The following is a 14,689-nucleotide window of genomic DNA, read 5'->3' on the forward strand; positions in this document are numbered from 1 at the left end:
GGACTAAAAGTTGCAACCCCACTGTCTCCAGTAACAATGCTTTATCACAAGGTTCTGGAGGTTCAAAATTATAACTAGCTAATCAGGGGCTTAAGACCTGAGATTTAGTTCAGATAGCCTGAGTAGGAAATTTTATGAGTCTCTCCTCTCCAGTTCACTACTAAAAACCTTGCAGTGGAACTGTGGCACAATTGGTAGAGCACTACAGTCAAGGGCTGAGATATGAGGATCACGGTTCAAAGCCAGCCCGGGCAGGAAAGTCCATGAGATTCTTATCTCCAATAAACCACTAGAAAACTGGAAGTGGTGCTCCCCTTGAGCTGAAGGGCTGAGGGATAACACCGAAGCCTAGAGTTCAAGCCCCATGACCAACAAACCGAGGGTTATTGAGACCCCCTGGCAGAATATTGGAATGATTACCACCTGAGACTGTTTCACTGGGGTCTTATCAAAGGAACGTGGCTTGAAACAAAGAAGTGCACTCCCCGGCTGATTCCTTAGGACTGGGCTGCCAGAACATTTCATTTACCTCATAAACTAGTGGAAGCTTAGCAATTTGCTTGCTGAGAGACTAGGATTAAAGCAATGAGCCAGTGGCAACCAACGTTCACCCTCACCTAGGAAATCACTATCTTAGAGGCCTTTGAAGGAATATAGACAGAAGAAAGGATGCAAATTGAACTTGAATTTGGGGCCTGAGTGTTGTCCAATTTGTAGCACTCCACCAATTGAGCTCAAGGTCTAGTTCTGGTGTTTGGCTGGTTAATTGAAGTTAAGTGTCTTTAGAATTTTACAAACTAGAGTGGGTTCAAACTGTGATCCTCAGATCTCACTCTCCTGATTAGTAGGATTAGAGGCATGAGCCATGATGTATTTATTTGGATAGATGCATATAAGCATCCTCACAGAATTTCCATGAAATTGTATAGACATAACTCTACTTTTTGTCTGTCATGTTTACATTACCATGTGGGACTTAGCCATTCCCATGTGTGTCCTGTTAGTTCAGAAAAGGAGAAGCATAGAGTTAACTTCCTGTTCTCCTCCCATCGGTACAGATCCTTTTACTGTAACTGGGAGGAAGATGAGCAAGTGAAAAAGTTGGCACAAAGACAAGTTTTGTCCTTGAAAACTTGGTATATTTGAGGCTTCTAAATCAAAGTCAACTTTCTTCTTTGCTCACCAGTTGTGATTTTCACCAGGGGGTTGAGGCTTGGCACTTCAGAGGATAGCAGATTACATAGTTGTGGATGTGCTTGCGGTTTTGGACTTTCATGGATGACAGGGAGGGTTGTGTATATATAGCAAGTCCGATCCAGTGGGGAAACAACATTTTCTTCTTATTACGGGGAGAATTTTATGGGATTATATTTGCGAAATTTCTAGAAGTGGGTTGTGAGGAGCATCCTCCTTGCAGGAGTTTCTTCCCACTTCCCAACATGCAAGTCCTGCCAGACAGAGGCTATAATACAAGACTCAGAATGGGGAAGATGGGCTCTCATTTTCCTTGTCATCAATCTTCCCACAGCATGGTTTGTTCCATCCTCCCTATGTGGATGGACTTCTAACCTGATGAATTCTATGAGCCCAAGAACCATGACACCCTGAAAGAACTTACACAGTATGTCAAACTCAACATGCCCTCTTCAGACCTGCTCTTCTGTTTACATATTCTTCTGGACTAGGTGGAGGAACCCATGATCCATGAGACCAAGAGAAAGAGGAAGAAGACCTTGTTTAGATTTCTCAGAGCTCATGAGTAGGGATAGAACCTGCATATCTAGGTATGGTCCTGGTTGGTCAAGAGCCCTTAGTACTCCCCAGCTTGGCAAAAATTTCATTTTATGGATATTCCATGCCAGGTAATATCTGTTCTCCTTTTGAAAGAACTTGGAATTAGCCATTCATTTAAAACACCCTACCTTCTTATCAGTCCAAACTCAAATTCTACAGCTTCCCCCATTCGATTCTCATGGAAGTTTAGTCACACCTTAACGTCTAAGGTCTACTCTAAGACTCCTGTACCTATTTCCATTCTCAGGTTTGCATCATCATAGATCAGCTCCTGCAGAACTCCAGATAAAGAACCCATCAGTGATGTCGTCTATGGTGACTGATGGAGATCAGAATCCATCACTGATCTCAGAAAGTATGCGAAGGTAGAGGTTTTTTTTTCTTCAATTTGTAGAAAGGCACAAGTAGATTTTGACTCCTGTGGACATCCCACTGATTCTGAAACCCACATGTGATGCAGGTGTACCTGCACATACCACCAAAGAAGAAGACGATCCAGAATGTTTCCCATTGATTTTCACAATCCAGCTAGATCAGCTCCAAACCAGTCAAAAGAAAAAGGTCATGATGTTCAGGGTAAATGTGTGCTAATGGAAAATGACCCCGGTCTATTTTCAGAAAAAACAAAAAGTGAGGTCCAAAATCTTGATTCAGTTGAGGTCAGGGAATCTTTCCTCACAGAATACCCAGAACAATCTGTCCTCTTGCAGGGGATCGAATTTCTAATTCAGAAATTAGAATCTGTCCCTACCTGGACTCAGGAAGATAATCCTGTCGTCTTTAATGAGGAAGTCCCTTTGAGGACTCTGAGGCAGAATTTCTGCCTGAAGGCAACTTAGAGACCAATCTAGATTTCGAGATTCCTTCTCCCCTTCCTGAGAAAATCCTTATTTTTCTTTTTGTCCTGATTGTTGTAAAAGGTTCATTGTATTTATTTTTTGAACTTTATTAAAATGTCAATGTTTTTGACATATTCTAGAATTCTTGAATCCTAAATATGTTTCCTCTTAAACTTACAATCTGAAGCATCGTGCATACGTGTTCTGTGGGAGGGAAAACACAGAGTGACAGGAGGCTGTACAAGAGATCCTACTGGATATAATGCAAACTGTTAAATGCACAGGGAGTGGAAATGAAGCCAGGCCATGCCAGGATGGGGGTGATAAGGTGTCTATCAAAGATCTAGGACATAGCAGATCAGATGTTGTAGAAAACTAATCTATCAATTGGTATAAATGCCACAATACTTATAGTGGTATTTGGGACACTCTTCCAACAGTGAGTTCCAATCTGTAAACATCTTCATTGTGATTTGGGCGAATATGGAAAAAAATTTGGCCCCAATAATATAAAAAGTCTACTTAGGTCTGAAAATATTTGACAAAATATATAGGAGATATGTATACTGGAAAGTATAAACCATCATCAATAGAAAACAGAAGGCTTACAGATGTGAAAAAACACAAAATCAAGAAGAACAAACTCGACAATTAAATCAGTTATATGTAAACACATTATATTCTTTATATTATATATAGTATTTTATATGATGTATAAGATTGAATATGATTTTTCAAATTACAAAGCATTTAACTTTTTAGTCTTCAGTATTTTTTGCATAAAATATTAGTGTAAATATTATTGGGGAAAGAAGTGATATAATTTGATTATAGTTATATGAATATATTTGTGTGTTTCTAGATATAACACTGGTTATAAATAGATGAATAATTATATACTTTTATTTGTATATATCAGTCTAAGAAGTGAATATAATGAAAATAAGTATTATTAAACTGACTATAATAGGTATAAAAAAGTTGAGTCCATGAAACTCAGGCCTGTAATCCTAGTGATGTGGGAAGCTGGGTTCTGAGTTCTATTATTTCTTACCCCAAGCCGTAGATTTTCAGAGAAGGCCTGGTGACTCCAGTGTAGCAAATAGACACATATGCAGTGGGATCACATGCCCCGAACCCAGAGGAAAGTCAGTAGAAATCAGGACATGCCTCTGATCTTATGACAGTCATCTCAGTTCCTGTACCAAGAAGGCCACCTGTAGAAAATCAAATGGAAAGTTGGTAGTCCCTCCAAAAGGTTCTAAAAAGAGCCTTCTGCACTATAGTCTCTGACTATATTGAATTAAAACTTTTTTCCATTCCCAAGTTGCAAACACATAGAAATATGGCAAGGGCTCAAGAGAGATGGTCAAAGACTACAAATACATAAAATTATATACTCTGTTTCAGTAATTCAATGACAAATCATCAAAGGTATGTCTTGATTTTTTCTTTTGTTTTTAAAGGAAATGGACACATACTCTGAATTTATCAGGAACTGGTGATAGTTTGGGTGCTGAATTGTTGAATGGTCTCCTGGGCAAAGGAGACATATATCTTGGGGAAATTGTGAGGGGTGGGTGTCCTCACACAGCTTCACAATACAATGGCCATAACTTCTATGATGGCACAGCCACCTTTGCCATAGCAGCAAATAGGTGTCAGGCACTGATTTTGCCCTGAAGTGGACTCAACAACACCAAAAGGCAGAAAGAATGAGAGGGAATGACTAGGAATGACTACTAGCCATCAACTTCAGCCTGAAGAGCTCTCCTGACCAGAAGCTAGGATCAATTGAATTGGAGAAGGCTGATCTCCATGTAAGGCTCCTGAGCACTAAGGACTAGGCACTATTACAGAGTGTTGGAGAAAAAGAAGTGAATGTGGCTCCCCCCTTACCAATTTCAGGCTGGAAAGAAAAACAGAAATCTTAATGATAACCTCTCTATATCAAAGACCTGAAATTGGTCATTTTGTGGCAACAACTTCACATTGGGGAGGGATGTTGATATGAGAGCCATCATCCAAGCAATTATCTAGATGCAGGTACTCCAAGCAGTAAAACCAGTAAGTACATCCCCCATTGATGGGAATGGATCTGACTTCCTCAGAAAAGGAAAACAGCACTGACATGCTTGCTTGTGAAATAAGAATGGAAAGGTTCAAAGAAGAAAAAGATCAGAACTGAAGAAAGAATAAATTAGATAGATATTAGATGCTTCCGATTATAAGAAGAAAAGTTCTATTTTAGTTTAAATCTGACATGACCCACTGGAACCAAAGTGCTAAAACAGTAGTCAGACACATCTGATTCAGTAAAGAACACTTTTAAAATGTGATTCAAGCTGGGCTCTGGTGGCTCACAACTGGAATCCTAGTTACTCAGGAGGCTGATATCTGAGGATCAGGTTTAAAGCAAGCCCAAAGATGGAATTTGGTAAGACGGATCTCCAATTAACCACCAATAAATATGGATATGATGCTGTGATTCAACTGGTAGAGCACTAGCCTTGAGGAAAAAACTAAGGGACATCACTCGGTCCCTAGGTCCAAATCCCAGGACTTCACAAAACAGAGAAGCCAACAAATAAAATTTGGTGCTGTCATTCATCACTTAGCATTCTAATTCAATATATTTGGTATGAACCTTGGAAATTTTATCATCAGCTGGACCCATTGCAAAAATGAGAAGTACAAGTCGTTATGTGGAGAACAAACTTTAAAACTTTGGTGGTGGGGCGGGGAAAATTGGGTGGGGGGGCGAGGGGAAGGATGGAAGAGATGGGAAGGGGAAACAAAGGAGGAGGCTACAATACTTGATAAGAAATATACTCATTATCTTGCGCATGTAATTGTAACCCCTCTGTACAGCATGTAATTGTAACCCCTCTGTACAATAATAAAAAAAAAAAAAGAAAAGAAAATGCTCTCCCAGGATACTTTGCTTCATTACCAGCTTTCAAAGCCCTGGCATCACCTTTTTCTCCTCCCAGTTAGCATAGCAGTCTACCACTGGAAATTTGAAGATATATTTTGTTAATCATAAGAATTCTGATAATCTTTCCACATATATAAAATGAGTAGTAGCGACATTCCACTATTCTGAATATATTTAATCATCCTTTGAGTTAATAAGCATTAAAGCTGAACAATTCTAGAGTGGTTATCAAATTAATTCAATAGTCATCACCCAATCATGATTATAAAAGGAGAGACTATATGAAAGTGTGCACATGATAACTTCTAACTATAATACTCTCAAGAAGTAGGCTTTTACATAAACATCCCGATTGTTTTGCCAAAGAAAAGGATAAGAGATTTAAATAAGCGACCTAACATCTCAGAAGGAAAATGCTATTGGCTTTAGACCAATTCATTTCCCTCAACTGAGGAAATGAGTTTCAGAAATGCCAGAGGCAAAGGGTATTATTCAAATCACCTTATCATGAGGTACAAGTAGTCTGTCTAGATCAACCTTCCAGGAAAAAAAAGCAATGAATGGAAAGCAATTAATGCTTCTAAAACAAGCCAGTTGGTGGTGGTTCATGCTTGTTATCCTACTACTTAGAAGTCTAAGATGAAAGGATCTCAATTCAAAGCTTGGCCAGGAAGAAAACCTTCTTCTCTGCAACCAGCAGACAGGAAGCATTAGCTCTGGGCCTGAAGCCCAGTTGGACGGCTTCTGCCCATAGACATCCAGATACAAAGACCACCCTTATCTGAAATATTATCAAATACATTCATATATTATCTCCTGTTTGGGATATAATATTTAAAAATTGTATCAAAAACATTTCATGAGTTCCTGTTAACAAAGGCAGAGTGAAAGTGGAAATATGTACTTACTTAATGAAAGATAAGTTACTGACCAGAATGATGTTAATGGGGCTAGAGGCCCATTTGGTAACTTATCCACTCAACCATGTTTCCTTACAACTTGTCAGTCAGCCTGAACAGTGAGGTCTTTCAATGCAAGGAATTTGTGTGAACATGTATCTTGTGAAAGTAATAATCACATGCTAGGCACTGGAAGCTCAGGCCTGTAAAACTAGCTACTCAGAACCCTGAGATATGAGAAACTCAGTTCAAAGCCAACTGAGCAAAACGGACTGTTACCACCAATTAAACATTAAATGAAAAAAGCTCAGCTATGCTTCAAATAGTAGAGTGACAGCATCACAAACAAAAGCTAAGGGACAGAATCCAGACCCTGAATTCATGCCCCTGTACTGGCTCTCATACACGAAATACTCATGACAACACTACAGTATATGCATATGTTAGCAAGGGATGTAGATGAATGGATGATGGCATCATTTACCTCACTTTAGGCTCAAGCATTCTGTAGAGCGTAGCTCAGTCTGTGAAAAGCCTTAGGTGAAATCTTTCCTCAAAATCAGTAGATACATCCTCATTTCCCTCAACACATTCACACACACACACATAGAGGGCTATAGATTTCTTTTTTAAGGGTGTATTTTTCTAACTAATTTTGAAATACATAACCATACATATATGCTTCAGAATTATGTGCCCTTCTTTAAGTCTCATAGAGACCTCAGCATATCCAGGTTCTGGCTCATTCTTGTAATCTTAGTTGTTCAGGAGGGTGGGATCTGAGGATCACAGTTTTATGCCAACCCAATCTAATAAATCCACAATATTCTTATCTTCAATTAAGTAGCAAAAAGCCAGAAGTGGAGATGTGGTTCGAGTGGCACAGTGACATCATTGAGTAAAATAATCTAAGCAAGAGCTCCAGACCCTCAGTTCAAGCCTGAGTACTAGCCACTAGCACTCCAAAAGCCAAAAACCTCCAAAACACCAAATCAAAAATATGTCAAAATATTTTGTAACTTTTGAAGCAAAATCCAATGAGGCAACATAGTTTCTGGTTTGTTGAAGATTTGGTGGGGAAACCCCAAATTCAACATGTGTTTAAGTTATGTAACTAACAAGCAACCAAATAAAATTTCCCAGTAAAGCATCTTCCTTAGAATTCACTGAGACCAGTGACAAAGGGATTTTTTCTATGATTTTGGAAAATAGGTGTTTTTTTTTCAGTAAGGGAAATAATATAAACCTTTACTATGTGTTATAGGAGTCATTGGAAGCTTCAAGTGAAGTGAATGTACAACAAAAAGCATACAATAATACAAGTTTCTATGCCTCTGTTGAGACACTGCAAACCTGAAATAGTGTGGCCTCTCAGAAAGAGAAGGGGGATGCTCAGCATTACTAGTCATAAAAGAAATGCAAATCAAAACCACAACCACATTTAGATTCCACTCGCCCCAGGTAGAATGACCATTATCAAGAGAACAAACAGTAACAGATGAGGGGGTGGATGTGGGTAAATGGGAACACTACTACACTGATGGTAGGAATGTAAGCTGGTTCAGCTACTCTGGAAGGCAGTATGGAGGTTGCTCAAAAGACTAAACAGAGCTCCCCTAAGATCTGAAGTAAGCCCTGAGAGGAGACTTCAGCTGGTACAGGATTTGCCTTTGTTTTAGGGATATTAGAGAAAAAAAAAATTAAAAATGTTTACTAGACCTTGGCTCCAAGCAGCCCAGTTCCTGGAATGGAAAGAATGTCCCTATGCCCCCCCACCTTAACTATCTAACCCACCTTGATTGTTCTGTTACCGCCTGACCTATAAAACAGATCGGTTGCAATCTGGCTCCTACTGGCAATATCTCTAGCTTACCATAAACTCCAGGTATTTCACGTGCTTATGGTAAACTCCATTAAACTCCTTCTTTGTGTATGCTTACCATAAACTCTGCCTTTTGCGTGTGCTTCGCCTTACTCACTGAATTTGTGAGTCATTTAAACCAAAAGTGATAGGCTGGTTTAAACATCCATTATGTGACAAATTGTAACTTCATTGACTACCTGTGTGTGGTCTAGTATGACTGTGCAATCTTTTGTGTGTGTGACAATCTCATTGGTCACCCTGCCTGACCAGGCTTGATTTCCTGAATTTTGCCTTTAAAAACAAAGTACGTGGACCGCTAGGGGTCGCAGTATCAGCTCCTGAGCCTGTGCTGTGGCCCTGACAGGTAGGTCAGTGTAGGAACATTCTCAATAAAGTTGCTTCTTTGTGAACAACTTTGTTGTGGTGGGTTCTGTCATTCTGGATGACTAGGTGAGATTGCCTGCCTGAGTAGGGGTCTTCCTACTGGAGATTCAACAATCCCAGTCCTCTGCATTTATCCAAACGATCTCAAACTACGGTACAATAAGATACCAGAAGAACTATGTTCATTAGAGCATTGTTTTCCATAGGTAAGATACAGATCCAACCCAATTGCCTCTCAATAGATGAATGGATCAAGAAAATGTGGTATATTTACACAATGGAATTTTATGCTTCTATCAGAAAACATGGCAGCATCCCTTTTGCAAGAAAATGGAAAGACTTGGAAAAAATCACATTAAGTGAAGCAAGGCAGGCCCAAAGAAACATGAACTCTATGATTTCCTTCATTTGCAATGGTTAGCATTAGCCTGTTATTCCTGAAAGTGGATCATAATAGCTCAAGAGTTATGAGCATATATATGACCATACAAAATGATGCTAATTGAAATGAACTCCAAGACATAGAAACAGCAAGTCATCTTTTGTTTAGTTGTCAAGCTTGATGTAGGTAGTGTACTGAAGCTAGTTCTTTCTTCTTACTTTATTTCATTTTTCTTTTCCTATTGGTTTTATCCATGGCAATTCCTATCTTTGATTCTGGTACCCTGCATCCTGTATATGCATTTATCTGATTGGGGGAAGGGAAGGGAAATAACAAAATATTGAAAGAAGTACAAAAGCTGACCCATTGCAACAATGATATTCACAGGACACTATGGCAGAAATTAACGGGTTCTTTTTGATCTCTGCTATTCATGTCCAACTTTCTATATCTCTCCCTTTCTTTTCTACAACTTTCTCAATTGTGCCCTGAAGAGTGTGATGTGGACTGGGTCCTAGGGACCCCCCTCTAGGTTCCCTCTCAAAGGCTAGCCAAGCTTGATTTTTTGTTCAGGCTTTCTTTGTATTTTTTCAGAAATTTGCCATCTTGAGTTTGCCATCTTGGCCACAAGGTGGGTTAAGGGTTTGGCCCCATCCAACCCTGACCCTTCCACCAAGCTTACTACTCCTCCATTCATCTATTCTAATGTACCTTGCTAACAAGTTGCTCTTTTCACAGACCCTGGTAACTGAGGCCGAGCCATCTAATGTGCTTTGTTAGCAAAGATGTCTAAACATTGTTGTCAAAAATTGTAGGTTTTGAGTTTTGCCTTTTTTATTTTGTGTTTTGTAGTCTAGTACTGACTATGTGATTGTAAAATATTGGGAATATCTGTGCTAAGAATCTCACATCTAACGAGTTTTGTCATTATAGGATATTTGGTCAATTCCTGATAAGGACCAGGTAAGCTCTACTTATTCTATTTGATCTCCTTGTTGCTTTAATTGGAAATAACAAAGTGCCACCAAAGTGTGGCAAAGATTGCAGTGGAAAGCCAGCCCAGGCTGAAAAATCCCTCAGACTCCATCTCCCAACTAAACTGCAAAGAGCCAGGCTGGAAGTATGGCTCGAGCCTCTTATCTCTAACCAACAAACACTGCAAGTGGTACTATAACTCAAAGTGGTAGAGTGCTAGCCTACCTGAGCAGAACTGCTCAGGTACAGTGCCAAGGCCTTGAGTTCAAACCTCCTTGAATACAAACTGGGACAATCCATCCCAGCAATGAGAACCTATCCTCAGCCGTCTGGGAAACAAGGGATCATGGAGTGGAGTAACAGGAGATGATACCACATTAACCACTTTGTTCCTGCCCTTTCAAAATTAACAGAGCCCAGAGGTCAATACAAGTAAGAAGACTGCCCATCTAATGTCTGTACCTGTAGACCTTTCAACTGGACAGGAATTTATATTCTTGCCTTTGTCACTTGACGTCTTCTCTACCTAGTTTCCAGAAGTCAGAAGTAGCTAGGGACATTTCTACCAATATTTTCAGCCCCAAGTCCTTCCTCTTGCCATTTATTTGCTCTCTAGTATTTTGTCAGTCCGTCAATTCCTCACTAGACTTCTCCAGACTTTGTCCAAGAGAATTGCCTCCTCCAGACTTCATCTAAGGATGCAATGCCCAAGTGACAGCTGTTGTATGCTGCCTTCTCCCAGAGGGGACCACATCTCAGCCTTTTACACCTAATGTCGATGCCCCTTGCAAACAGGAAGTAGCCAAAGAGAATCTTCGACCTTTTTCTTAATAATCAAAAGGCTGGAATGTAGGGTCTGAACAGGGACACCTCCCTCACTCTTGCCTAAATTTCTCCCAGTATCTGTTACATAGTTAACTGGCGTACCTGGAAGCAGTAACCTTCCGCTCCTTCTAGGTCACATCCTGGGCCACCTCTGGTCACATGTCTACCACCTGACCTTAGGAGGATCCGAGACCCTGAGATCACATCAAGATCCACTGTGGCCACACCGTTCTCCCACTAGGCCACACCTCTTCCTGTCCCTGCCTTAGATAAGTCCTGGCCTAGAGGTAGGTATCCCCCCTTCCTTTTCAGGCATGCTTCTCCACCATGCATGGTGGGGGACAGCAGTTCAGAAAATCAACTTCTTTTCCTGCATGAAAATAAAGAAATACAAATTTCCCAAATAGAACCAAGAAGAAATAAATCAATTAAACATGTCCATAATCTACAATGAGATAATGGAAGTAATCAGAAATCTTCCAACAGGAAAAGACAAGAACCTGATGGATTCACTACAGAATTCTATAAGACCTTTAAAGAGGAACTAATACCTATACTCCTCAAGCTCTTCAGAGAAATAGAAACAGAGGAAGTAATCTCAAACTCATTCTATGAATTCATCCCCATTCATTCATTCATCCCCAAACCAGGCAGAGACCCAACAACAACAAAAAAGAACTACACAACAATCACTTTAATTAAGACAGATGCAAAGCCCCTCAATAAAATTGCAGCCAACAGAATCTAGAAACATATCAAAAAATCATACATTATGACCAAATAGGCTTCATCCCAGAGATGCAGGGATGGTTTAACATTTGTAAGTCAATAAGTGTAATCCATCACATCAAGAGATCCAAGATCAAGATCCACATGATTATCTCCACTGATGCAGAAAAGGCTTTTGATAAAATTCAGCACTCATGTTAAAAGCTCCAGAAAAAAATAGGAATAGAAAGAATATTTCATAAGACAATAAAAGCCTTACATGGCAGATCAAAGGTCAATATTATACTTAATATGGAAAAACGACAACCAATTCCCCTAAAAACGGGAACAAGGCAATGATTCCCACTCTCTCCACTCCTCTTCAACATAGTTCTGGAATTCTTAGCCAGAGCAATAAGGCAAGAAAAAGACATTAGAGGAATCCACATAGGAAAGGAAGAAGACAAACTATTTCTTTTTGCAGATGGCATTATTTTATAAATTAACGATCCCTAAAGCTCCATCCCCAAATTCTTAGAGCTTATAAACCAATTTGGCAAAGTAGCAGGATACAAAATTAACTCACCTAAAACAGTTGCCATTCTGTACAGCAACAATGTACAAGCAGAAATGGCAATCAAGGAAACAACCCCGTTCACAATAACCTCAAAAAAAGTATCTAGGAATTAACCTAAACAAAGATGTAAAGGGTCTATTTCATGGAAACTATAAAAGCCTTAAAAAACGAATCATAATGGATACCAAGAAATGGAAAGAATTCCCATGTTCCTGTATAGGCAGAATTAATATGGTGGAAATGGCCATACTGCCAAAATTAATAAACACATTCAGTGCAATTCTCATCAAAATTCCAATGACCTACTTTACTGAAATAGAGAAAATATTCCAAAAGTTCATATGGAACAACAAAAGACTTAGCATAGTCAAAACAATTTTAGGCAAAAGAAAGAATGCAGGAGGAATCATGATACAGGACTTCAAGCTCTACTATAGAGCCATAATAACAAAGACAGCTTGGTAATGGCACAAAAAGAGACCCCAAAATAAATGAGACAGGTTAGAGGACACAGAAATATAGCCGCATATGTACAGTCAGTTGATATTTGACAAAGGAGCAAAAGACATACTTTGGAAGAAACAAAACCTCTTCAACTATTGATGATGGGAAAACTGGCCTCATGCAGAAAACTAAAAGTGGACCCTAGCCTAACACCATGCACTAACATCAACTCAAAATGGATTAAAGACCTTAACATCAAGCCTTAAACTCTGAAACTACTGTAGGACATAGTATGAGAGACACTTGAACTTATAGGCACAGGCAGGAACTTCCAGAACAGATTCCCAGGGTCACAACAAATTGGAGAATGATTTGATAAATGGGACAGATAAAAAATAACAACCAAACTAGAAAGAAATCCAAATAATTGGGGAAAATATTTACTAGATATATATAAGAGAAGTTCACCATTATATATGGTGAACACAAGAAACTAACCCTTCACAAACCTAACAAACCAATCTTGAAATGGTCAAGGGTGTTAAAGAAAGACTTCTCAGAAGAAGAGATAAAAATGGCAAAGAAACACATGAGGAAATGTTCATCATCCTGGCTGTAAAAGAAATGAAAATAAAAACAATTCTGAGATAGCACCTTACCCCAGTCAGAATGGCCCACATCCTAAATTCAGTCAATGACAAATGCTGGAAGGGATGCAGAGAGAGAAAAAAATTACTGCATTGCTAATGGGAATGTATACTAATAAAACCACTTTGGAAAGCAGTCTGGAGGTACCTCAGAAAGCTAAATATCGAGCCGGGCACTGGTGGCTCACGCCTGTAATCCTAGCTACTCAGGTGGCTGAGATCTGAGGATCGCGGTTCAAAGCCAGCCCGGGCAGGAGAGACCATGAGACTCCTATCTCCAATAAACCACCAGAAAACCGGAAGTGGCGCTGTAGCTCAAGTGGTAGAGTGCTCGCCTTGAGCTGAAGAGCTGAGGGACAGCGCCCAGGCCCAGAGTTCAAGCCCCACGACTGAAAAAAAAAAAAAAAAAAAGAAAGAAGCTAAATATCGACCAGTCCTATGAACTGGCCATACTACCCCTAGGCATCTACGCTGAACAACAGGAACCACTATACAAATACACACACACCTCTATGATTATTGCAGCACTGTTCACAATAGCCAAGATTTGGAAATAACCAGATGAGCCACTATTGATAAATGGATCCAAAAATTGTGGTACCTATACAATAGAATACTATGTAGCCATTAGAAGGGACAAAATGATGGCATTTGCAGGGAAATGGATGGAACTAGACCAAATTATTTGAGTGAGGTAAGAACAAAGATACGTGGATGATGGGCTAGGAAGGTGGGTCAGTGGTAGAGCTCTCGCCTTGCATGCATGAGGCCCTAGGTTCAATTCCTCAGCACCACGCAAGCAAAAAGAAAAAAAGCCGAAAGTTCACTGTAGCTCAAGTGGTAGAGCGCTAGCCTTGAGCTGAAGATCTGAGGGACAGCGCACAGGCCCAGAATTCAGGCCCCACCACCAGAACCCCCCCCCCCCCCAGCAAAAAACAAGATACATTGATGGTAAAGCCAAAATACAAGAAAGTATGACAAAGTAAACAGGACACGAGGAAAAAAGGACAGCCACTCATTTTGTTGTATCAACATTAATGAATCCATGTTCCTGACCATGTAGACGGTAGAAATGTGCACGCAATGGAGGGAAGCCAAGAGGAGGAACAGAATAGGTGGGAAATGGAACAACATACAACAAAGGGACCCATCAGCTGCACTGGACATAAAAGAAAAATAACTGAGTAACCCAAACACAGTGATGGGAAGGGAGGAATGAGAGGGAAAGAGGGAAAGAGGAAAAGGAAAAGAATGTAAACATCACCTGAGGTGGAAAAAATAATTTGCATTGTCAAAGAACATTGAAGTAACAAACTTTAGACCATGATAATGATAATGATAATTTGCCTTATCAAGGTTAAAATGTGTTTGTGACTTTAACTAAGTATCACAATTCCACAATACTATGAAATA

At 39.7% G+C, this 14,689-nt stretch overlaps 1 protein-coding gene across 1 annotated transcript in view; it reads left to right on the plus strand.

The window, feature by feature from the left end:
• Positions 1 to 2,106: 2,106 nt before the first annotated feature.
• Positions 2,107 to 14,689, plus strand: part of LOC122126503 (vomeronasal type-2 receptor 116-like) — a 60,357-nt gene continuing 47,774 nt past the window's right edge. The window contains exons 1-2 of the mRNA XM_042701054.1: positions 2,107 to 2,149; positions 2,255 to 2,370. Of these exons, the coding sequence (XP_042556988.1) occupies positions 2,107 to 2,149; positions 2,255 to 2,370 (159 nt within the window). The remainder of the gene's footprint in view (positions 2,150 to 2,254; positions 2,371 to 14,689) is intronic.

Source organism: Dipodomys spectabilis, unplaced genomic scaffold (genome assembly GCF_019054845.1).
Source record: "Dipodomys spectabilis isolate Male_0828 unplaced genomic scaffold, ASM1905484v1 ptg000281l, whole genome shotgun sequence".
Taxonomy (NCBI): Eukaryota; Metazoa; Chordata; class Mammalia; order Rodentia; family Heteromyidae; genus Dipodomys; species Dipodomys spectabilis.